The following is a 22,618-nucleotide window of genomic DNA, read 5'->3' on the forward strand; positions in this document are numbered from 1 at the left end:
AGGCGGAGATCGTCATCGAGTTGTACGTGTAATGAACGCGGAGGTGCCGTCCGTTCGGCGCTAGATTGGGACGGAGTTCGTGGGACGCTTGCGATTCGGATCGCGAAGACGTTCGACTACATCAACCGCGTTTCTTAACGCTTCTCGCTTAGCGATCTACAAGGGTATGTGGATCCGATCTCCCCTCTCGTAGATGATCATCACCATGATAGGTCTTGCGTGTGCGTAGGAAAGTTTTTGTTTCCCATGCGACGTTTCCCAACAGGGTGGGGGGCTTAGCCCAGAACATCAAACAAAACCAGCAGATAAGGGGGGCTTTCGTTCTATAAGAAAGAAGGAAAAGGTCTCTCTTGAAGAGAAAGGACCAAGTGCCAAGACTAGGGTTTAAGTTGTCAAAGATTTTAGCATTTCTTTGCTTCCAAATGGCCCAAGCAACCACGGTACTGAAGGCCTCCATGAAGAAAGGCTTGCCAAAGTCAGCCCTGGTCATGGTGGTCTTGTTCTCCATTCTAAGATAACTATCATGGTGTAGGTTGATTGTTCTCGAACACTCCTTGCTGAAGCAGCAGTTCCAGAAAATGTGATATGTGGTCTCGAGCTGGCCCTCATCACAGAGAATGCAGTTGACTACATCATTGACCTGGAAATTTTGATTTGCAGCATGTCTTTAGTGTTGAAGCGGCCATTTGGCAGAAGCGAACAAACGCCTTAAGCATGGAGCAGCATTTTAGAGTTCCAGATCCAGCTTGAGAAAATAGGGACCAGAAAATGATTGAAGGATAGCTTATAAATTTTTGACGGCGAGAAGGAACCTATTTTCTAGAACTGAAGGATCATCTGCCTGAACTCATGAAGTTTATCAAAAGCTTGTGGGGACAGAGGCGGATGGAGGAGATAGAGAGGATCCGGCACGCATGCTCAAAGCATCACCAACCGAGGCTAGGTTATTAATAGCAAAGTGCAATCTAGGAAATTTATTTCTCATACGATCAATTGGGTGTTTGATGGGAGCATAGTCTCTGATTTTTGGCCTAGAGAGGGCAAGGGGGAGCCTGAGATAGGTGAAACAGAAGGAGGAGCCCTTGCAGCCAAATAAACTGGCTAAGAGCATCTCTAGCAGACCCCTTAAACCGCGGAACTTAAAACGCGGTTTTCAGTTCGCGGAAAACGCGTTAAGGGTCGGTTTGAGCTGTGGCCGAACAGACCCCTCAAACTTAAACTGTAAAACCGAATACTCATTTATATTTTTTCCCCACGTCTTCTTCCTCTCGCCCCTATCCACGATCAGCTAGCTCGCTCGTATGAAACCGACGAACAGTGCACGAGGCGGCCAAATACAGAGCCACCGGCGTCCAGGACGGCTCGCACGAAGCGCCTCCAACGTCCATCGCCGTAGCTGAGCTAGGTAGCTAGCTAGCTCCTCCATCGTAGCTAGCTCGAATCGATCCAGCTAGCTAGCTCCTCCGTCATCGTAGCTAGCTCGAATCGATCCAGCTAGCTAGCTCCTCCGTCGCCGTAGCTAGCTCGAATCGATCCAGGAGCTAGCTCCGTCGCCGTAGCTGCTTGAATCGATCCAGGAGCTAGCTAGCGAGAGAGACGCGGGCGGGCGGCGGCCGGGGACGGGCGGGCAGCGGCCGGGGCAGCGCGGACGGCGGACGCGGACGGGTCATGGAGATGCTTCCGTGGCAGTTGGGCTCCCGCCAAGTGCTTTCTCCCGATACAGGGCACCATAGAAGCGGACGCGGAAACTGTGTTTTTGCAGATCGGGAGGAGCTTTTTACCTCACCCCTTAAAAAAATAAAGGTCGAAGGTGTATAAGGTTTCTGTCCGGACTACTTTTTCCGTCCAAAACTGAGAACTGGCGGTTATTTTACAGTTCGGTGGGATATAAGGGTTCTGCTAGAGATGCTCTAAGTGACTTGTTTTGTTCACAGGAACATTGATGGAGAGGAGGCAGGATTTGTGATAGTTAACATGGAGCCATGTAGATTGGGCAAAGGTTTTGAGGAGGCACTCAAGACAAAGCAATTGACGAGGGCAGGCTTGAATGATCATGGTAGACCAAACTTGACATTGGAAGAGTCCGTAAAGAGAGATTTAAAGGACTGGAATATCACCTAAGAAAAGCCATGGACCGGGGTGCGTGGAAGTTAGCTATCCAGGTGCCAAAACCATGACTTGGTTTCAAGACTTTATGGGTTTCAACTCTAGCCTACCCCAATTTGTTTGGGACTGAAAGGCTTTGTTGTTGTTGTTTGGTAGGCTTGAATAATCATGAAGGTATCGTTGGCATATCGAACAATTGGAAATATCCCATCATTAGTTGGGGTAGGAAGCTAGAGGAGATTGCGCCGATGGACTCTTGATGGATTGAAGAAGATCAGCAGCCAGGCCAAAGAGGAACGGTGGCATGGGATCTCCTTGTCTAAGCCCTCTGCGGCAGCAGAATTTTTTCCCGGAACTCTGTTAAGGAGCACAGCCAACGACGTACTGGAGAGAAGAATAGAGTTGATCCAGGTAATCCAACAATCATCAAAACCATTGTGCCTGAGCATTGACAGAATAGTGCAATGTTCTGATCGTTTATGTTGTACTTACACAGGAAATCAATTTGTTGAACCACTAATCGGAAAAAAAATGTTGAACCTAAAGTACAAAGTTGTTTCTTGGTTTAGAACGTAAAAAAACCCTGCTCACCTGATAGCCCTCCAGTCCGATTTTGTCCAAAACCTTTTGGCAAATCGTCTTTTCATCATTTCTACCAGAAAAGAAAATATGTAATTGTTAAGAAGACAGGCTATAGATTAAAGAAAGGTAAAAAGGAAAATGTAGTCCATGATTGAACAGACTCACTTCTCTTTTAGAATTTCAGGAGCAAGAATGCGAAAACGATGTAAAAAATCATGAAACAGTTTTCTTGTAGGATATCCAGCGCAGCTGATTCTAATTGCTTCTAGAACACCCTAAGATGGTGAAAAAACATTATTAGGGGACACACTGGCACTGAATTTCTCAAAATTTCAAGTGAAAAAAAGGAAGAAGGAAATATCTTATTACCGAACATCTAAGTTGCTGTAGAACGTTGGTGTTCTCAAAAATGGCAGGCTTAAGAACACTATTTGGTTTTACACATCTAATGTAATGAGGTTCTGTAGAGCTCAAAGTCTCCATGAGTTCATGAAGTTGCATCTGCAAATTACATTGAAAAATTAGATACACAATGTCATCACAAGAAAACTTTGACATAACAAATGAGAAGTAAATGTCACCACAGGTCCCTATTATTTACTGCAAAATTCAACTGAATGCATATTCTTCGAATTTATAAAGTAGGTCCAAGTTCAGTTTTGGGTTCAACTAGGCCCTCCCTGTTAAAAATCCATCTGTTATGAATTTGCAGACATGGAGAGACGCGTTAGCAATGTACTGTTGGTGTGGTACCTTAAATGACAAATGATAGTGCATACCCCTATTAGGTGAGATACTATGACCGTTTAATCTCTTTGAAAGCATTTTGTTAGGTGTAGAAAGTGGAAAATTTGAAATAAATTCACTCTTGGTTCCTTTAGTAGGCTTTTTTTTTTGCACGGAGACCCCTGAACCCGTATTGCACAACAAATGGTGATAGATGACACTATTACACAAGTCTTTTAACTATAGCAGAATGTGACCTTGAAGCGAGTAGCAATTGAGGACGACTTTGATGATTTTGTGTTCTCTTCTGGTGCTGGTGGGAATAAAACTGATACAAAAGAGCACCTGGAAGCATTAAGTAATTCCTGGTGTTCTGCTACCACATAATCTTTGTTTTTGTCCAGGAAATGATCAGATTGATATATCACCTGGAGATATATTTAGAAAATGGATGTACTCAGATTAAAGCATGAATAAAGGAAGTGTTATGATGTAAAAGATACTTACATCTCCAGCATAATGTTGGATTGTAAATGCAGTACGAGAAAGTTTTGGTTTAGCAAATCTTTTGTGAGTCTTGAACTTTTCATACAGCTTCTGAGATAATGTCTCGTGTGTCGACTTTGGAAACATGCTGGAGGATATATAGGACGCGGAAAAGAAAGGATCTTGTCAGAAACATGTGAACAAAATCATGTGGTGCAAAAATGCATATCCTTGGCTAAGAAAAGAAAAAAGAATTAAAAAGTGTTTCTTGGACGTTGACATGACGTGTTCAGTCTGGCAAACTATGTAGAATAATCTGGGCATGCATATCCTCGGCCAAAACAAGAAAAATGAATGAACGACCATTGCTTGGATGTTAAGATCAGGTAATCAATCTGGCAGACTATGGAGAATAATTTGGGCATGCATGTCATAAATTTGCTACCAAAACAACTAATCAAAACTTTCGGTTCTCTCCAACAGGCAGGCATAAGGCAGCAATACACACTGACACATGTATACATTTATTTATTTATTTGAACACACACATCCTAGTAAAACTGCAACATGTAGTGCCAACAAATGAAGCATTCAAACTTACCAAGCTTCATCAAGAAGTGCAATAATGCCACCTGGTTTCTGGACACAAAAAGGTGGTAATTAAATGTGCGAACATACAAAAAGTAAGCAGATATTGCTAAGAATGTACAACAAATACACAAATATATTGATAATTTCCATCATCTATATAGGACATTGTAGCTGATTTATTTACTGCATCAAAGACTGAACGGGGCTGAGCGCAAGATCACATAGACTAATGTGTTGTCCTTGAACTTAATTTGTTGTGTTTCAGCTCTACTGATCAAAGGAAGCTAAGATCAGCATGACACTCGTTTACAAATCATAGAAGCTTGAGGTTTGCCATAAAAATATAGAAATTTGCACAACATTTATAAATATGGACTAAATACAAATAGTTTTAGGATGCACTCCCACCAGCTCTCCGTTCCTCACCGTCGGTCTCTGCCTCACAAGGATCTTGTCAAAGTCAGATCGAGGCGACCGTGATGTGCTACCGCCGATGGCCGCTCCGGCCTCGGCGGCCACCGTTCCTTCGCTCGCGGCTGACTCAGCCACGATAACCATCCTGCACACTGCATTCCCTCCTTCTCCCTTCTGCTCTACGCCTATCTCCGTGTTGTCTGGGGTCGGCGTCTTGCCCCATCTGCACAGGGTCTCTGCTGCATCGCCTCCATTGGAGGCCCATGCCGAGGAGGGGAGACTACGACTATGTATGGGCCCATCTCCATGGCTACCGTCGACGTCATCAAGGCGGGTCGCCGGCTTCGCAACGGCTTCTACTCCGGCTATGTTGCGGGGCACGACGGAGTCGGGCATCGACCCGATCCTAAGTCCCTGGGGACGCGCTACTGCAGCTCACTCTGCTCCGCTTCTCCTTGCCGGTATGTTCTCCTCTATCCGCCACGCCCTCGCTCGCGTCGCCCATCACTGTTTGGCTGGAGGTGGTTCTGCCGGCGCCTCCGCCGCCATCGTCTACCATTGTCGCTTTGGTTAATGGTTGGATAGGCTAGTCGTATGATTACCCACTGCTTCATTAGGTTAGCGGCTTCTTGTTCTCGTTTACCTTTGCTAACAGCAACATTGATAAGTTTGTTATCTCACTCGAGGGTATTAATTATAAGGGGATTCTGGTTCGGTTCCTGGCTAACCATAGTCCATTAGATTATCCACCGCCTAGGTATTTTGTTACTCCAGTTCAAATTCAACCTTTCTCCTTTGGCTCATGTGGCGGCATCTTGTCCAGCGTTGTCTCTTGGCCATGACGTGGAGGCTGGCACCTGTGCTCCGGCGTGCAACCCTCCCGTCGCCCCTGGCTCACTCGCTATGGACAATTTGACCTCTGTTTGTCGCTGCTCGTCCTATTCCCATTGCGACTCGGTGGTGATGCTTTTCACAAACTGCAATGTCATGCCAGTTTCTCCCTCCATCTCCCGTAGCTCTCCCTATGATCGCCCTCCGGATCGTTGCCACTTAATGCTTGACGCGCCACGTATCAATCCTGAGTCTTGGGCCTACGGCCCTCAGTCTTGGACGTTTGCACTGAGGGCCTTTTACCTCTCGATTGGCCTGCGCCAACTGGTTCAGTATGCTGGCATGGACCCATCGTCGTCACTTGCTCCACGCATGCCTGCCCATTCGCCTGATCACCTAACATCCATCACCCGTCCTCCCATGCCCATTCGTCGGAGGAGGCCGGTTGTTGGACGTTTCTCATCAAAGAATCCTACCGCGCCCCGAGGGCCCACTTTTGTGGTCAACTTCACCGTGCTACAGGCCAGCCACTAGCGACAACCCACCTTTTTGCCATTTGCACATCACGGGCGGCGGCGGCGGCGAATCCCATGTAGAACCCACCCACGAGCCTTGTAGTCCTCGCATGCACGCCGATACCCCACACCTGCGCCCTTTGGTTTCTTATGCACATGCCCTCCTCTCTTCCTCTTATAACATGCAACCCCTCTGCCATTCTTCACGTAAATCTATCTCTCCACCAAAACGGCTAAACATAATGCAGCGGTGCTACCCGTGCCTCGCTCTAGACCACTAGGTGCGTGATTGCCGAGACCCGATGCGTTGTCGTAGGTGCTGGTGCATGGGTCACACCGAGCATGGATGTTTGGCTATATTAGCTCCCCCCTCAGCCCCATGTCCATTCACAACATCTCCACTGCCGTTGCACCTTCTCCTCCTACCGTGCAAAGCTCTCAAGTCATCCTCCTTCCTTTGCCAACCCCCGTATCCCCACCTATGGCCGACTCCATCCCCTTGGATAGCTCCGACTCCGATAGGGAGCGTACACTTTCGCTAACGCCATCCCCTCCTCACCATATCTTTTCCTTCACGGAGCAAACCGTCGATGTTGAGGTAGTCGTGGAGGATGAAGAAGAGGATCCGGATGAGATCGAGTTCAAATAGGGAGAGGAATCTACCAATTCAGACAAGACCCCATCCCCCCCTCCCCCCCCCCCCCACGTTGCACCGTCGCAACTACTCGAATGTTTTCATGCCCTATACGGCTATACCCCCCCCCCCCACTTCCAAAACCTTGCTTATGCCCTAGTCACTGCACCCCATCCCTCCCCGCAAGCTTGTATTCGCCGTGCGCTCCAGGCCGGTGTTGGGGACCCTCCTGTCGCAATACGGGCCGTCTTATGGCACGGGCCTCATGATATTTGGGTCCGCATATGAGCGAGAGTTGTCCATCCTTCAAGCCCTCTGTCCTGCCGTATCAATTTTGTCGACCTTGTGCGCCACGAAGACATAGAAAACCGCTTCCTCTTTCGCCTTGGTACGGTTTCCGCCTTAGACATCAAACATTTTCGCATCGAATACTAGTTCACTCCTGCCATCATCAACTCGATCATCCCCTTCGTTTGTCCATCGAGGTCGACCTTGTTTGCCTCACGGGAGTTGACTACTCTGTTGTGCTTGTCTTAGTCAAGAGTTGGAGCCTCACTGACATTCCTCATTCTATCTCGGGTTCACGACTACTCTAACGATGGGGCAGATGGAGATTTCCCTGCAGGCATGGACACCAACTTGTCCGCTTCGCCTCTGTTGCCCAGGACGAATGCCACGACGACCATGTTGTGCGGCTCCCCGGCGGGCTCACCATGATGGCAAATCACAAGCCGCTCGTCTTCGCCGTCCCCCTCACGGCGCGCCCCAAGTCGGTGGAGGTCAAGCTTTTCCTTGGCTTCTACGACGTTCACGTCGTGGGCGCAATGGCGAGTGTGGCTTCTACCGTATCCCCATGCGCCCCGTCGGATTTCCCAAGCTCCTCGTCGCCAACTTCTCGTCCTGCTCCATCGGCCTCCTCGACAGGGTGGCTACGGTCGGCCCCTCCCACAAGCATCTCACTGACGCCGAAGTTTTTTGCAGGGATTTTCGTGATCAAGCTTTTGCTCCTGGCATCGAGGGCGAAGAGCAGGTCATGCAAGCTATCGCTCATTTCGATGGTGGCCTGCCTCTCCTCCCCGACTCTTAGCCTGCATCTGTAGTGGCCGAGGCCCAGCCTGTCGCTGTCTCCCTTACGCCGCCTTCACCTACTCCGGCTCCAACCTTTGTCATCACTCTGCCTCGTGCTACTTTCCCAACGATCTTCTACACCAGGCAAAGCGGCCGCATCAAGGAGACTGAGGAGGCGAACCGCATGACCATGCTGGAAAAGGCTTGTCCTCGCAAGAAAGTCAAGTTGGAAGGGAAGAAGACGGTTGTTGATGCCTTGCTCCTCCCCTCGACTGAGCTCATGGAGCTCGCTTCTGAAGGCGCTCCTCTCCCGCACAAGGACGCGATCTAGCTCGCAGCTGCCTGTGGGGGTTTATGGTTTCTAAGCCCTCTGGTGATGATGTGTGACAACCATTCGTCGTTTTGCAGGTCACAAGTGCTCCTGCCATCCATTCCTTGTAACTGCAGCTCCCCCCCTCAACTTTAGTTGTAGGTCCTGCTATAGGTCTTGCCTCCCGCTAGCTACCAGCTAGCTACCACCCATCACAGTCTTCATTTCCAGTCTCTTTTTTACTTTATTTTGTCGAGTAGGCTTCCTCGCCATGAGTGGGGTTCTGCACCCCCTTGTTGTTGTGTTCACCACCAAAGCCATGTATTTGACTGTTCCACCACTATTTTAATCAAGTTTCTTTTTATCTTTAGTTCAGTCGTGCGCCCAGTTATCAATGATTAGGAGCCTCTCTATTCTTTCAGGGAACGTTCATGGTCTCGAGAGGCCTACAAAATTTACGTACGTAGAAGCTGTGATTTCCTCGACGCTCTGTTCGGTTATCTGTTTCCACGAATCCAAACTCCAAGAGATCTCTACCTTCAAAGCTAGTTCTCGTCTCGTCTTGCCATTTATGTGGTTCTCGTCTCTCAATAACGCTTCGTTGGATTGTCTGGGTTGTAGGCTTGGTAAGCAGATTCAGCTACCCTACCCTCACAGTGAGTTAGTGTCCGAGCGTCCTTTTGATCTCGTTCACTCTGATGTTTGGGGTCCGGCTCCCTTCGCTTCGAAAGGGGGGCATCGCTACTATATTCTCTTTATAGATGATTTTTCTAGGTACTTGGATCTATTTCATGTCTTCTTGTAGTGAGGTCTTATCTATATACCAAAAAATTGCTGCCATGGTGCATACCCAGTTTTCCACTCTTATTCGTGTTTTTCACGCAGATTCAGCTGGTGAGTATATCTCCCATGCGTTGCGAGTATTTCTTGCTGAGCAGGGTAGTCTTACTCAGTTCTCTTCCCTGGTGCTCATACTCAGAATGGTGTGGCTGAGCGCAAGCATCGTCACCTTCCTGAGATGCGCGTATGATATGAATGTCAGTCTGCTGCTTAAACACATTTCCCAACTTCATGACTCTGGAACCACACCTGCTCCCTCCTACATAGTCACTACATACGGCTAGTCTCCTCATGACCTTGGCACGCTTACTAGATTTCATACCCCAATATGCCGCGATATCTTGAAAGGACTTGATTTTTCTGCGCCGTCACCAAGGTGCGTATTGGTAATGGAGCTACCACTTCCTTCTGGTTTGATCTTTGTCTTCCGGCCTCGAACATCATTCTTGCTCAACAATTCCCTGCTCTATACACTCATTCCACTAGACAACATGCTTCTGTTGCATGGGTCATCGCTTCGCCGGAACTGAACCTTGATCACCAACCGTACTTCAAATGTTGCCCAAAGCGAGCTGACAACCATGCGAGCTATTTGGTTTCTGTAAACTTGAATCTGCAGGTACCTGACCTAAGAATACGCAGGCTCAACGACAAGCCCCAAACCACAAGCTCGGCATACAAGGCAATTTGGAAGTCAAGACTGACTGATCAACTTGCTACAACAATTTGGAAGAATTATGCTCCCAGCAAGTGCAGATTGTTTCTTTGGCTTGCCAACCAAGATCGTTTGTTCACAAATGAAAGACTCTTCCGAAAAAATATTGCTTCCTCTGACACTTGCCCCTTCTGCAGCGAGCAGGAGAGTATTGGCCATCTTCCGTTCCACTGCCAATCACTCAAACCCCTCTGGGACAAGCTGGATAGTCTTCATGATGGACCCCCTGCCTCCATTATCCAGATTTGGGAAGGAGCGCTGACAAATAAAATCAGATTCTCGGTTATTTGGGGGATCCTCTGGAATATTTGGAAACGCAGAAACGCTAAGGTTTTCCAGAATGAAACCCAAGGAATCCACATCATCGGTAGGTCTGCTGCTAACGACCTCGTGCTCTGGTCAAACTGTTGCAAAAACGAGCAAAACGGCCCAGCTACGGGACTATGGTCTCCCCCCACCCCACCCCACCCCCCCCTCCCCCCGCAACTATGATCTCATATTTCTACTGGTTACAATGTTTTTTTATTATATGGTCAGGCAGGTGTAAGCCCGTCGTTGACGCGTAAAAAAAACAAATAGTTTTAGGTACAAGAGGGGGAGAAATAGAAGGAAATTACAAAAGAGAGTCAATGCATATAACAGCGACCAACTCGTACCTTCTCAATCAAATCAAGAACATCTTGGTTGTCAACAAACTCTATGTAACTCCAGTTAATCTGCTCCCTTGTGTACTCCTCCTGCTCCATTTTGAATACATTCTGTCGAAACAAACACCGCTGATTGATTGGCACAGGAAAGAGGAGAAGAAAATTCTAACGAAGATAAGATTTGCATATACCTGGTTAAAATGTTGCTGGAGTTTTTCGTTCGTGAAGTTGATGCACAATTGTTCAAAACTGCAGAGTAGTTGCAGACCAAACGAATATTTAGTAACCACATATAAGTTATAAGGTATTCCTTATTATGCATTAGCTTCAAACTTTTCTTCCTGGAACAACTTAGTGCTCACTCACCTATTAGTCTTAAAACTTTCAAAGCCATAAATATCAAGGACCCCAATCAATTTGTCCGAGTTTGGATCTTGCCCGATTGATGCATTTATTCTATTTACAAGCCTGCAATAGTACAATTGTATATAGTCAGAAAAGATAGGCACATAACTATAGTACATAATATGTGGTCAAGTTTTTTTACCAGTCAAATAGTCGAGAGTATATTTGTTTTGCAAAGCCATCCCTGCTAATAGTAGCAGAATTAGGACCAACTGTAGTCGTAATAACTCCTTCTGGCGTGTTTATTTCCCTCTTTATCAAGGCATTCTCCAATTTTTCACAGTCACACCTGCAAAGAGCATTCCAATGTATCATAGAATACAAATATTAATTATTAATTATAAAAGATAGTAATAAATTTATAAAGGGAATTGGTGAACCAAAACCATCAGCCTACATCAAGAGCTCTCCTGCTGTATTAAGATGAAATCTTGATTTGGCATCCTTTATTACAGATGAATCTGCCTCTGTCCCTTTCGCAAAATTAATATTACCAAGATGAAGCACAGCAGCAACAACCCGGAATATAGCTTCCTGTAAAGAAACATCCCGTTGAAAAACAAAATGTGATATCCACAGCTAATGAGCAAATCCTTGCTGAAAAGGGCTGAGTTTAAACCTGTTCTTCCTCAGTGATGCCAACCATATCCATAGCATTTCTCGTTGCAAGATACTCTTCAGCGTCATTGATTCCATCAACTCTGATGCAAGATGACTGGTTGAGGTAGTGAAATGAAGATGGGTCCCCCAGCTTATATTTTTTAATATCCTGAACCAAATTAAACATAAAAATGTATAATAGCTTGGAAAAGATATTACAAGTAGCAAACTGACACCAGTAACATATATTGTTTTTACCTCTGACGGTGCCGAACAAAGGAAGTAAAAGCAATGGTAGTTTCTCTCTGGACTACTAGTTTGGCAGACCCGAGATCTCTCGAGCAAGTAAGTTCTAATAGCAGCACCCGATATCTTCCCGCTCTTGTCGAATTGGAGCTCCACAAACTTACCAAATCGACTTCACCATGTAGAGAAAAGGTTAAGAGGTATGTAAGTCACATAGAGCAACAGTCAGAACATAAACCGATAAATATTGTAGCCCCCCCCCCCCCCCCAATTCACTATTATAAAATGTTCTAACTTTTTTCGGAATCAGATGTATATAGACGTGTTTTAGTGTGTTTGTTCACTCATTTCAATCCATATGTAGTCCATATTAAATATCCAAACATCTTATAATAGTGAACAGAGGGAGTATACTGTATACTGCCCATCTAGATGAGATGAATGTTGAGAATTAAACAACAACAAAAAAGAACTATTTGGTTTTGACCTACAGAGAGTCTGATTGTTTCTTGTATACTTAGTAAAATAATTAATAATCTGGAGGGACCCATAACCAGTTATATCACACAAATTAGGAGGAAATTTAGATTTCACCAGAGTTATGGTAAGCTATACTACTGTGCCGCGAAAAGAGAGGCCTTGCTCATTTTCTCTGTTTTCTTTACCAATAAAAGGCAACTAGAAGCCACATGCTCTTTTGTCAGTTATGACAATAACTGTGATGGTTACCTAAAAAAAAGAACTGTGATGGGTATTCTGAGTGAAACCAAGCAGAAACCACAGATCTTTCAAACTTTCATATCGTGATCTCAGAATAAATATCACAATGTTTTGATTATGGTATAAGAGATGAACTGTAGGGGAGAGCCCTAATGAAAATATCACATTGCCATACTTTTTGATTGAAACACGACTATCCTTCAATATTCAAAATGCAATCTTGAATGGGTGGATCTGGAAAAGTAGAGGTATGCTATGCTGCTAACAAAATACAAAAAAAATATCAGTGAATGAAGTTCCAGGTCTTATGCAATGCTAATGTGGTGGTGGAGGAGTGTATGTATCTTTTCTTTGTGTCCCAGTTTAGTCTGAGCTAATGGGTACTTGATTTGGATAAGTTTGGATGCATCTATTAGAATATTTTATATGGTTAACCAAAATCAAAGCTGGAGATAAAAAATAGTTTATTTAATATAAGCTGCTCGCTTTGGTGTACACTGCTAATGTATGATACTTTTGGTTATGACTTGTATAACACATACTCTATGATACTACTACTACATACGATACTACTACTGGCTTGGTGTTATTTTGACGACGCCAATGAAACATAATAAATATCCTCTGATTTTCATAGTGTGATATCCGTACCTTGAATTGTTGTTCCGAACAGTTTTCGCATTCCCAAAAGCTTCGAGGACTGGGTTAGACTGTATGCGAAGCATAAGTAAGTAATGATATAATTAATACAGCTGAAATCGTTGGATTGAATATCTTTTGAACAAATACAGAACTAGTGCTGTCAGTGAGAAGCATTACAACTTATGAAATCCAACTTACTTCCAAAACCTGTTGTTCAACTGTCCTTCCTCCTGTACCAGACCGACCACCCAAAAATGCGAGATATCTCATGAGCAATTTTGTAGTCTCAGTCTTTCCAGCACCACTTTCACCACTGACCAAAATGGAATTACTCTTTCCTTCATTCATCATTTGCCTGTTTCCTTATTCAAATGAATGCAAAATGGTTCCATCAATATAGACCTACAGGGGCACATCTCACTGTAGGAGAGTCATAGGATAATAGTAGTATAAGCATTCACCTGTAAGAGACATCAGCTATTGCAAATACATGAGGATCTAGATCTCCAAGATTTGCACCTTTGTATTTTTCCATAGTCTGGACGTCAACGAGATTAGGTAACCTTTGGAATGGATTTATTGCAATCAGAATGTTCCCCGTATAGGTCTGAAACTCAAGATAATAGTATTAGAAAGAAAGAGAAAAATGAGGCACTTGCTTTAATGATCCTGCACTCGACATCACAAGATATGATCACTCACATATATTATATTTTTTGCATATCTGACAGCCAAATTATCCAGAACACCTGGCTCATGCAAGTACGATAACCTTGTCATGTCATCGACTCCATCAGGTGGTGCTTCTGTGTCTTTAGGATGTACATCTGATACATTTGCAGTAACCTGGTTGCACAAACAACAGTGTAACCATGTGGTTTCCATGACAGAAAACTAACTTTCATACTAGAAGAATATCACATGCAATTCTTCATCATGGTTGGGAAAAAAACGGGGAAAGAACCCCAAAGTACAACAAATTACACAAGTCGAGAGAGCCAACCACTGCATCCCATACAAACTCCTCTAACACTCAGGAAGCGACGCTAGTAGATGCGACTGAAACAGAACCTATTTCATCCTTGGTCTGGTTGAAGAAAACATCTATCGGTGTGAAAATCTCTCAAACACACGACCGTTTCTCTGCCTCCAAATAGCTCAAACAACAAGCACACTCTTGCTTAATGAAACATTCAGAGATTGACAGTCAATGATACAGAGAGTAAATTGAAGTTCAAAATGCACTATTTGTCCAAGGTCCAACCAAGTCCAAAAGTAACAGGGATGTTACAGAAACCATGGACACATACCGTCTTTCCCTTGGTTGTACGAACATGAGCATTTTGGCCATCAATTTTGAAGACCTCCCCATCAATCCAAGCTAAATCTTTGTCTGCCACCCATACATGAGAGCCTATAACAATGTTTAACACGGGAGCCTGCACACGTGACAAGTGACAAATTTAACATGTCAAATAGCTCGAAATTGTATGCAAATGGATCATACATCTGCATTGAAATCCGGCATTCCAGTAGATGCCAAACCGATGATGTGTATATATTGATAATATCCCAGGAAAAATGAGCAAAAGAATAATAACACTTGTATATCAGATATGGATGACTGTTGAAATCAAGATGCGTAAAGCAAACCTAAGAATGAGATGTATGATGAAGAAATATCTATGAATTTTGATGACTTCTCATGGTGATATTGCATTGTAATGAACCATTTATCAAACTGAAAATTATATAGATGAAACCTCGAGAATTTAGCTCTGGTTGGTTCAACAGAAACCAATGCAGTTGGCATCTAACTAAACATGTAGAGCAGAGTAATGTACCATCATATGGAAGAGGGCATTGGCATTTAGTTTGATTGCAGTGATTGAGTAAATTTGGACTCTACAAGGGCATAATAAGCATATAAAACTATCCAAAGTCGCACAGAAGAGAAGTACAAACAGCAATACAAGCATGACAGCCTTTTTAACGTATAATAAACTAGCATATATATCCACCTAGTTTAACATTATAAATGTGTAGCTAGTTCACGCAATCTGTGTCTCTGTCCTGAAACTAGACCCCTTGGTGGACGGCCTTCCACAATTCAGCTAAACCTCTAAAAGGCAGTGAAGTCCATTTCATTCCCATCGTTTAGCAAAACAGGCTCGACCGAGTTGTAGGCAAGCAAAGGATGGCAAATGCTTAGCTAGAGCAGATTCATGCTAAATGCCCCACTCGTGAAACCCGTAGAACAACTAGGTCCCGCTACTGTCTAGCTCATTCAGCAGGTGTAGGAATAAATTCACTCGATGAACGGAATCCTCCAAAATTCAGCAGAAATGCCGACTACAATCCACTTGGCTTCCCAGACCCAAGCTCGAAAACCACACAAAATTCTCCCCCAAACCCAGCCAAAAATATGCTGCGGCGGAAGTAGACAAAACCGCACCCCGACACATTGAATTGAATCTCTCAGAAGAGAACAAAAATTAAAAAAAAACGTCGAGCATGACAGGTCAGAGCCAGGCAGCGACGCACCATGTATCATCTGTGGCAGCCGCGAGCAGCCGTAGGAAGAGAATCGGCGCGCGGCGAGAGGCGTTGCGGGAGGGCACGATCGGACGGGAGGAGACGCGGCTCGGCGGCGGTGGCGGCGCCGACGGGCGATCTCCTCCCCTCGGCCCGGTCGCCGATCGCCCCGCGGCGGCGCGATCCGGCTCGGGAGGCGCGGCGGCGACGCGCTTGGGCGGCGGTGGCGGAGGGCGACGCGGGGAGGGGAGGAGCACAGGCGCAGCGCGACAAGGGAGGGGAGAGGGGGGAGCACAGGCAGGCAGGGCAGGGCAGGGCCAGGCAGGCGCGACTCTCATTAACAGGAAAAAGAAATGGCGAATAATCTGGGTGCGCGGCGCGAGGGGGGAGTTCGCCAGCACCAACGTGCGGGATCGGGTCGTCGTCAGCACCACCAGCGCACCACCGCGGCTGCGTGCGGCATTCCTTCCCTTCCCAAAAGGGAGGCTAAAGGTGGGGGAAGGTGGCGGCGGGTGGTAGGATTAGGAACGGGGGACGAACCGGACAGCGACGGATTGGAAGAAAGGTGGTGGCGGTGGTGGTGGATTTGGGGCCAGGAATGGTGGATTCGGGGTTGGATTAGTGCGTGTAAACCCGCGATTCCGACGGTGAAAGCGTCGTCACGGGGACGATTTGGCCGCGGAGGGGCAGGGAGGAGGGCGATGGATTGGCGGGACGGAGCGGTGGCCCACCTGGCCGACAGTTTGGCAGCGTGTCGTCATTAGGTGGACGGATCCATGGGTGGATCGAGAAACAAAAACAGGAGGAACAAAACTCGGTTGCTTTCGGCACCCGAAACTGGAAATCTTTGTACACGCTCCGCTCGCTGCTCATACACGTACGGATTGCGCCGGTACTGGTACGTACTCGTCCAAGGCAACGCCAATCCACCATTCTGGGACGTACGCTACCTTGTGCTTCCTGCTCTTGTGTAGGAGTACTGGTAGTCTGGTAGTACGTCGTACGTATACTCGTCCAAGGCAACGCCAAGCCTGTTGTGTAGGAGTACAACTCATTTTAATAGTGCCAGCTTGACACTTCAGTCCAAGTTGGTTTATGTTTTCCTTGTGTTTATAACACGGCAGAGAGGCGCGCGACGTACGATTCAATTCCGCGATAGCAACGCCTGCTCGCCTGGCTTGCGTACTGCTGATCCATTTGAAAACTGCGGCGTGGAAAATGGAAAAATGGCCAGCTGGGAGCAGTGGACTGGACCTTCTTGTTTCAAGTTTGTACAAAATACCTGATCCGCTGCGGGCGGGCTTTTTCTTTCGGAAGTCATCCTGCGCCTGCTATCGAAAGAGATAGAGTATATGTTTATTTCTTTATTATTTTGCTTTATTTATTCGATTAAGAGATCTGTTTTAAATAAACGAATAATAAACGCCAAGCCTATTCCATTCCACCGAAAAACAAATAATAAACGAAAAGAAACCTATCAAGGCATCGTGACCACGACTGGTTTGTAATAGAAACAAAATTGAATTAAGGAACTGTCTATCACACGTAGGCCGGCTTGACCCATCTCCAAGCATTGATAGATCGGGCAGACACCCGCTTGTCATGGACCCCCGACGCGAAGAAAAGTTTGGCTCCATCCTTCCTTCCTCTCCCTTCTATCTATGCATCAAAACTAGACAAGATTGAAGGTGTAGCAAGGTACAGTTAGGTGGTTGGGCGCGCATAATTGCCCAACAAATCATGGACCGGATTTCTTAATCTCTCTCTTCTTTTTGTTAGTGAGCGAGAAGGGGTTCTTTAATCTTCCGTCCGTGTAGGACAGCAATGGTATTGTTCGCTGTTCATCGATTGTCAGCCATTTATGTATTTTCTCTGTAGACAGAGAACGCGCGCACGGGCGGGGGCTTGCGCTGCGTTGCGTTGCATCTGTCGGTGTCACTGTGTCGGACTCGTGCGGCTACGTGACGTGGGAACGTCCGGCAGAATCTCAGGGGAGGCCTGCTCGTCGAGCGCAGCAGCAGACCCTTGGCACGCGCGCACACGATCGGCTCGCTCTGTCCGCCAGCCGGAGATGGTATACAAAATAGGCAGCGACGGACACATGCGTGCCGGTTTGATTTGATGACACCCAGGTGAAGTTTTTTTTTAACACAATATTGATGCATATGTTCATATAAACGCGCATACCCTCGTTCTTATAAACTTACTCTGTGCATTTTTGAAACTGAACCGAAAAAACATAGCAAAAATAAACCGAACGAGGTTTTGAGCCCAATCTGCGTGGAAGAGGAATGAGTGTTGAGCCTGGCGACCCGCCGAGCGACTCGCACGGCGACGTTGCTTCCAGCGCTATGCCTCCCAATCCCATAGCCCACCCCTCAGGCGCTGCCCCCCCACCTCCTTCTGCTTCGGGCCTTGGCCGTCGGATCGATCGCCGCCGGGAGTCGCGACGGCCCGCAAGTGTCCTCCGTCCTGGGTCGATCTTCCATGCCCGCACGCTCCAGTCCATGTCCCATGGGGTCGCCTTTGACCATGTCGCCTCCCCGCCCCTGTATGTGCCCGACGTTGTCTCGGTCACCCCACCGCGGGCCGCACACTGCTTCAACGCCGCCATCGTCTCATGCATCATGTCCATCTTCTTCTGTGGGACCTCCGAGAAGCTTGCCGCGTCTAAGCATGAGCTCCTAATGTTCTCGGTCCTTGTTGCGAGTCCGACACTAGTGCGGGTCATGGTCGCCGCCGGCGTCCCATACAGCGCCTCCGTCAAACTCGTCCTTCACGCCTCCGTTGACGATGCGCGCCTCGCTGCGCGGGCCCTCCCACCTACCGCCCCTCCTGTCTTAACTGTGAGTGCTAGGCACGTGGGCCGGCCTAGCCTTTCGACACGTCATCGACCCATACCCCCCCCCCCGGTCCATGCCGCCCCCGCTCCTTCCGCTCCCTGTGCACGCGTATGCGCCCGGATTGCCCGACGTCGAATTTGCTCCCCATCCCACCCCTATCGTTGTCGGAGGGAACCTCCCGTTCTCAACGCATGGGCTGGCCGCCTGCATTGATGCCCCGCGTTCAACTTCCGTCAACCTCCCATCTGCCTCTCCACACCCGTTCCTCCTAGCCCTCTTAACCCCCCCACCCATCGACTGCCCCTCCCGTGTCTCCCACCCTCTCCTCTCTCTCGGCGGGTGCTTCTAGTGCCTTTCGACGAGGCACTTTGTCAGGGACTGTCGCGATCCCGTCCGGTGTCGTCGGTCCGGTCACCGCGCCAGCTCGCGTAGATGTCCCATGGCGCCCCCGCGCCAGCCCCCGGTATCCCCTTGTACCGACGTTCGCCCCTTCGCCTCCACTCCTCCCTCACTACCGCCTCCGCCCCCTCGCCGCGCCCAGACGCCCTTCCCAGCGGCTGTGCGTCGCAACGGAGGCGTTCCTCCGTCTCTGCTGCCTCGTCGTCTTGACGACGCTTGCAGCAACATCGGGGCCGACTCCCCCCACCCCTCGCCCGTGATGTGTCCATGTTCTTCGTCATCGTGTCGCCGCCGCTTCCTCTCTCCGATGGCGATGCTTAGTGGGACCACCCCGAGCCCGCGGCGGGCCAGCTACCTCCCCCGGAGCTCTTGCTGCCCCGCGACCCGCCATCGTCGAGCAGCTCTTCTCCGCGCTTGTCGTCCTATGGGACGGTGGTCTCCTCCAGTGCCCCCTTTTTTGGCAACGACTCCTACATGCCCAGCTTCGTCAAGGTGTTTATGCTAGAGGGCGACTACGAAGCGGCCATGCACCTTGCTTTCGTCTCCATCGAACCCTCCTCTGCCTTCATCAACGCGGATGTGGCGGTGCAGATTGTCCTTGCTCACGAGGTCGGCCACCTCTCCGTCGACGTCGTCCCCTCCTCCGTCAGGGTCATGTACCTTCGCTTCACCTCGTTCACGGAGCATGAGGTCGCCGTGCAGCGGCAGCCTTTCCCCCATGATGGGGCTCGGATCGACTTGCACCGTGAGGAGGATTTCGGGCGCGTGCCTCGACGCGCTCGTTTCTGTGTCTGGCTCACGGCCACCTCCTTCCCCACGGAGTTTCTCAACCCCCGGGGTATCCGTGCTGCCATCTCCAGCTTTGGCAAGGTGCTGGAGGTGGACCCCCGGGTGATCACCGGTAGGGAGCTGGCAATGATGCGTGTTGTCGTCCTCATTGAACGGCCACACGATATCTGGCCGTGGGGCGGCAGCTCAGTGTTGGGGAACGTCGCATGGGAAACAAAAAAATTCCTACGCACACGAAGACCTATCATGGTGATGTCCATCTACGAGAGGGGATTTCCGATCTACGTACCCTTGTAGATCGCACAGCAGAAGCGTTAGTGAACGCGGTTGATGTAGTGGAACGTCCTCACATCCCTCGATCCGCCCCGCGAACCGTCCCACGAACCGTCCCGCGATCCGTCCCACGATCTAGTGCCGAACGGACGACACCTCCGCGTTCAGCACACGTACAGCTCGACGATGATCTCGGCCTTCTTGATCCATCAAGAGAGACGGAGAGGTAGATGAGTTCTCCGGCAGCGTGGCGGCGCTCCGGAGGTTGGTGATGATCTGATCTCGGCAGGGCTCCGCCCGAGCTCCGCAGAAACGCGATCTAGAGGTAAAACCGTGGAGGTATGTGGTCGGGCTGCCTTTTTTAAAAAGTTCTCTCAAATCAGCCCTAATTGCTCCATATATATAGGAGGAGGGAGGGGAGGCTTGCCTTGAGGCTCAAGGAGCCCCAAGGGCTGCGCACCAAGGGGAGGAGGAGTCCTCCTCCAATCCTAGTCCAACTAGGATTGGAAAGTGGAGTCCTTCTCTCCTTTCCCACCTCTTTTTTTTTCTTTTCTCTTTGATTTTCTATCCTTGGCGCATAGGACCCTCTTGGGCTGTCCCACTAGCCCACCAAGGCTGATGCGCCACCCCCAAGGCCTATGGGCTTCCCCGGGGTGGGTTGCCCCCCCCGGTGAACACCCGGAACCCATTCGTCATTCCCGGTACGTTCCCGGTAACTCCAAAAACCTTCCGGTAATCAAATGAGGCCATCCTATATATCAATCTTCGTTTCCGGACCATTCCTGAAACCCTCGTGACGTCCGTGATCTCATCCGGGACTCCGAACAACATTCGGTAACCAACCATATAACTCAAATACGCATAAAACAACGTCGAACCTTAAGTGTGCAGACCCTGCGGGTTCGAGAACTATGTAGACATGACCCGAGTGACTCCTCGGTCAATATCCAATAGCGGGACCTGGATGCCCATATTGGATCCCACATATTCTATGAAGATCTTATCGTTTGAACCTCAGTGCCAAGGATTCATATAATCACGTATGTCATTCCCTTTGTCCTTCGGTATGTTACTTGCCCGAGATTCGATCGTCAGTATCCGCATACCTATTTCAATCTCGTTTACCAGCAAGTCTCTTTACTCGTTCCGTAATACAAGATCCCGCAACTTACACTAAGTCACATTGCTTGCAAGGCTTGTGTGTGATGTTGTATTACCGAGTGGGCCCCGAGATACCTCTCCGTCACACGGAGTGACAAATCCCAGTCTCGGTCCATACTAACTCAACGAACACCTTCGGAGATACCTGTAGAGCATCTTTATAGTCACCCAATTATGTTGCGACGTTTGATACACACAAAGCATTCCCCCGGTGTCAGCGAGTTATATGATCTCATGGTCATAGGAACAAATACTTGACACGCAGAAAACTGTAGCAACAAAATGACACGATCAACATGCTACGTCTATTAGTTTGGGTATAGTCCATCACGTGATTCTCCTAATGACGTGATCCAGTTATCAAGCAACAACACCTTGTATATAATCAGAAGACCCTGACTATCTGTGATCAACTGGCTAGCCAACTAGAGGCTTGCTAGGGACAGTGTTTTGTCTATGTATCCACACATGTATATAAGTCTTCATTCAATACAATTATAGCATGGATAATAAACGGTTATCTTGATACAGAAATTATAATAATAACTATATTTATTATTGCCTCTAGGGCATAATTCCAACACTCAGGGTGCGTGGGGTCTCCATTAAACCGCTCAAGTTTTGGGACATGGCCGAGTCCTTCGGCGAGGACGATGCCTACATTGCGTTCTTCGCGGACGGGCCACCGCCTTTCGCCCACAACCAGTGCCCCGCCCTCCCCAGCCACCCCTCCAGCGCCCCCTTGTGGGCGGCCCTGTCTTTGCGGAACGACGCGATGGTGTCGCTGGTGCTCAGTTGGCCTCCTTCCTCCACGTTCTGAACCTGTAGGGGAATGTTGCATGGGAAATGAAAATTTTCCTACGCACACGAAAGACGTATCCATGGTGATGACTATCTGCGAGAGGGGAGATTGGATCCACATACCCTTGTAGATCGCTAAGCAGGAAGCATTAAGAAACGTGGTTGATGTAGTCCAACGTCTTCGCGATCCAAATCGCAAGTCATCCCCGCGATCCAATCACGATCTAGCACCGAACGGACGGGACCTCCGCGTTGAGCACACGTGCAGCTCGATGACGATCTCCGCCTTCTTGATACATCAAGAGAGACGAAGAGGTAGCTAAATTCTCCGGTAGCATGATGGCGTGACGGTGATGATGGTGGAGCTACTCTCGCAGGGCTTTGTCGTGTCGTACCGAAATAACTATAGGGTGTCACGAGGTGGTGGAGGGAGAGAGGGCTGCGTCGTGGCTTGTGGTGCAAAAAGCCTCTCTACCCTCCACTATATATAGGAGGGAGGGAGAGGTGAATCCATAGGGACTTGCCCTAGGGTTCGGACGGCGCAAAGGAGGAGGGAGGAGTCCTCCTCCAAGTCGGTTTGGAGGAGAACTCCTCTCCCTTTTCGGTTTGGCCCCACCTCTCTCTGTTCTCCACTTAGGCCGAAATAGGCCCTCTTGGGCTGGCCGCCCAGCTCACCAGGGGCTGGTGCGCCACCCTTGGGCCTGTTTGGTCACCTCCCGGGTGGGTGGCCCCTCCCGAT

The 22,618-nt window shown here is 48.3% G+C and overlaps 1 protein-coding gene across 12 annotated transcripts in view; it reads right to left on the bottom strand.

The window, feature by feature from the left end:
* LOC123444262 (myosin-17-like) overlaps positions 1–15,735 on the bottom strand; it is a 38,454-nt gene extending 22,719 nt beyond the window's left edge. For 8 of the 12 annotated variants that reach the window (XM_045120939.1, XM_045120932.1, XM_045120933.1 and 5 more), the window contains exons 1-19: positions 15,623–15,735; positions 14,389–14,517; positions 13,781–13,924; positions 13,540–13,685; positions 13,277–13,433; positions 13,088–13,146; positions 11,729–11,888; positions 11,490–11,639; positions 11,268–11,404; positions 11,013–11,159; positions 10,832–10,933; positions 10,657–10,714; positions 10,475–10,576; positions 4,502–4,539; positions 3,922–4,048; positions 3,672–3,842; positions 3,058–3,189; positions 2,854–2,963; positions 2,698–2,758 (exon numbers count right to left, since the gene is read on the bottom strand). In XM_045120939.1, coding sequence (XP_044976874.1) covers positions 2,698–2,758; positions 2,854–2,963; positions 3,058–3,189; positions 3,672–3,842; positions 3,922–4,048; positions 4,502–4,539; positions 10,475–10,576; positions 10,657–10,714; positions 10,832–10,933; positions 11,013–11,159; positions 11,268–11,404; positions 11,490–11,639; positions 11,729–11,888; positions 13,088–13,146; positions 13,277–13,433; positions 13,540–13,685; positions 13,781–13,924; positions 14,389–14,517; positions 15,623–15,625 — 2,133 coding nt within the window. In that variant the 5' untranslated portion in view covers positions 15,626–15,735. Of the gene's footprint in view, positions 1–2,697; positions 2,759–2,853; positions 2,964–3,057; positions 3,190–3,671; positions 3,843–3,921; positions 4,049–4,501; positions 4,540–10,474; positions 10,577–10,656; positions 10,715–10,831; positions 10,934–11,012; positions 11,160–11,267; positions 11,405–11,489; positions 11,640–11,728; positions 11,889–13,087; positions 13,147–13,276; positions 13,441–13,539; positions 13,686–13,780; positions 13,925–14,388; positions 14,518–15,622 lie in introns of those variants that run through there. The other 4 variants (XM_045120938.1, XM_045120936.1, XM_045120937.1 and 1 more) reach the window with 2 other exon arrangements.
* Positions 15,736–22,618: the final 6,883 nt, after the last annotated feature.

This window comes from Hordeum vulgare, chromosome 3H (genome assembly GCF_904849725.1).
Source record: "Hordeum vulgare subsp. vulgare chromosome 3H, MorexV3_pseudomolecules_assembly, whole genome shotgun sequence".
In the NCBI taxonomy this organism is placed as follows: domain Eukaryota; kingdom Viridiplantae; phylum Streptophyta; class Magnoliopsida; order Poales; family Poaceae; genus Hordeum; species Hordeum vulgare.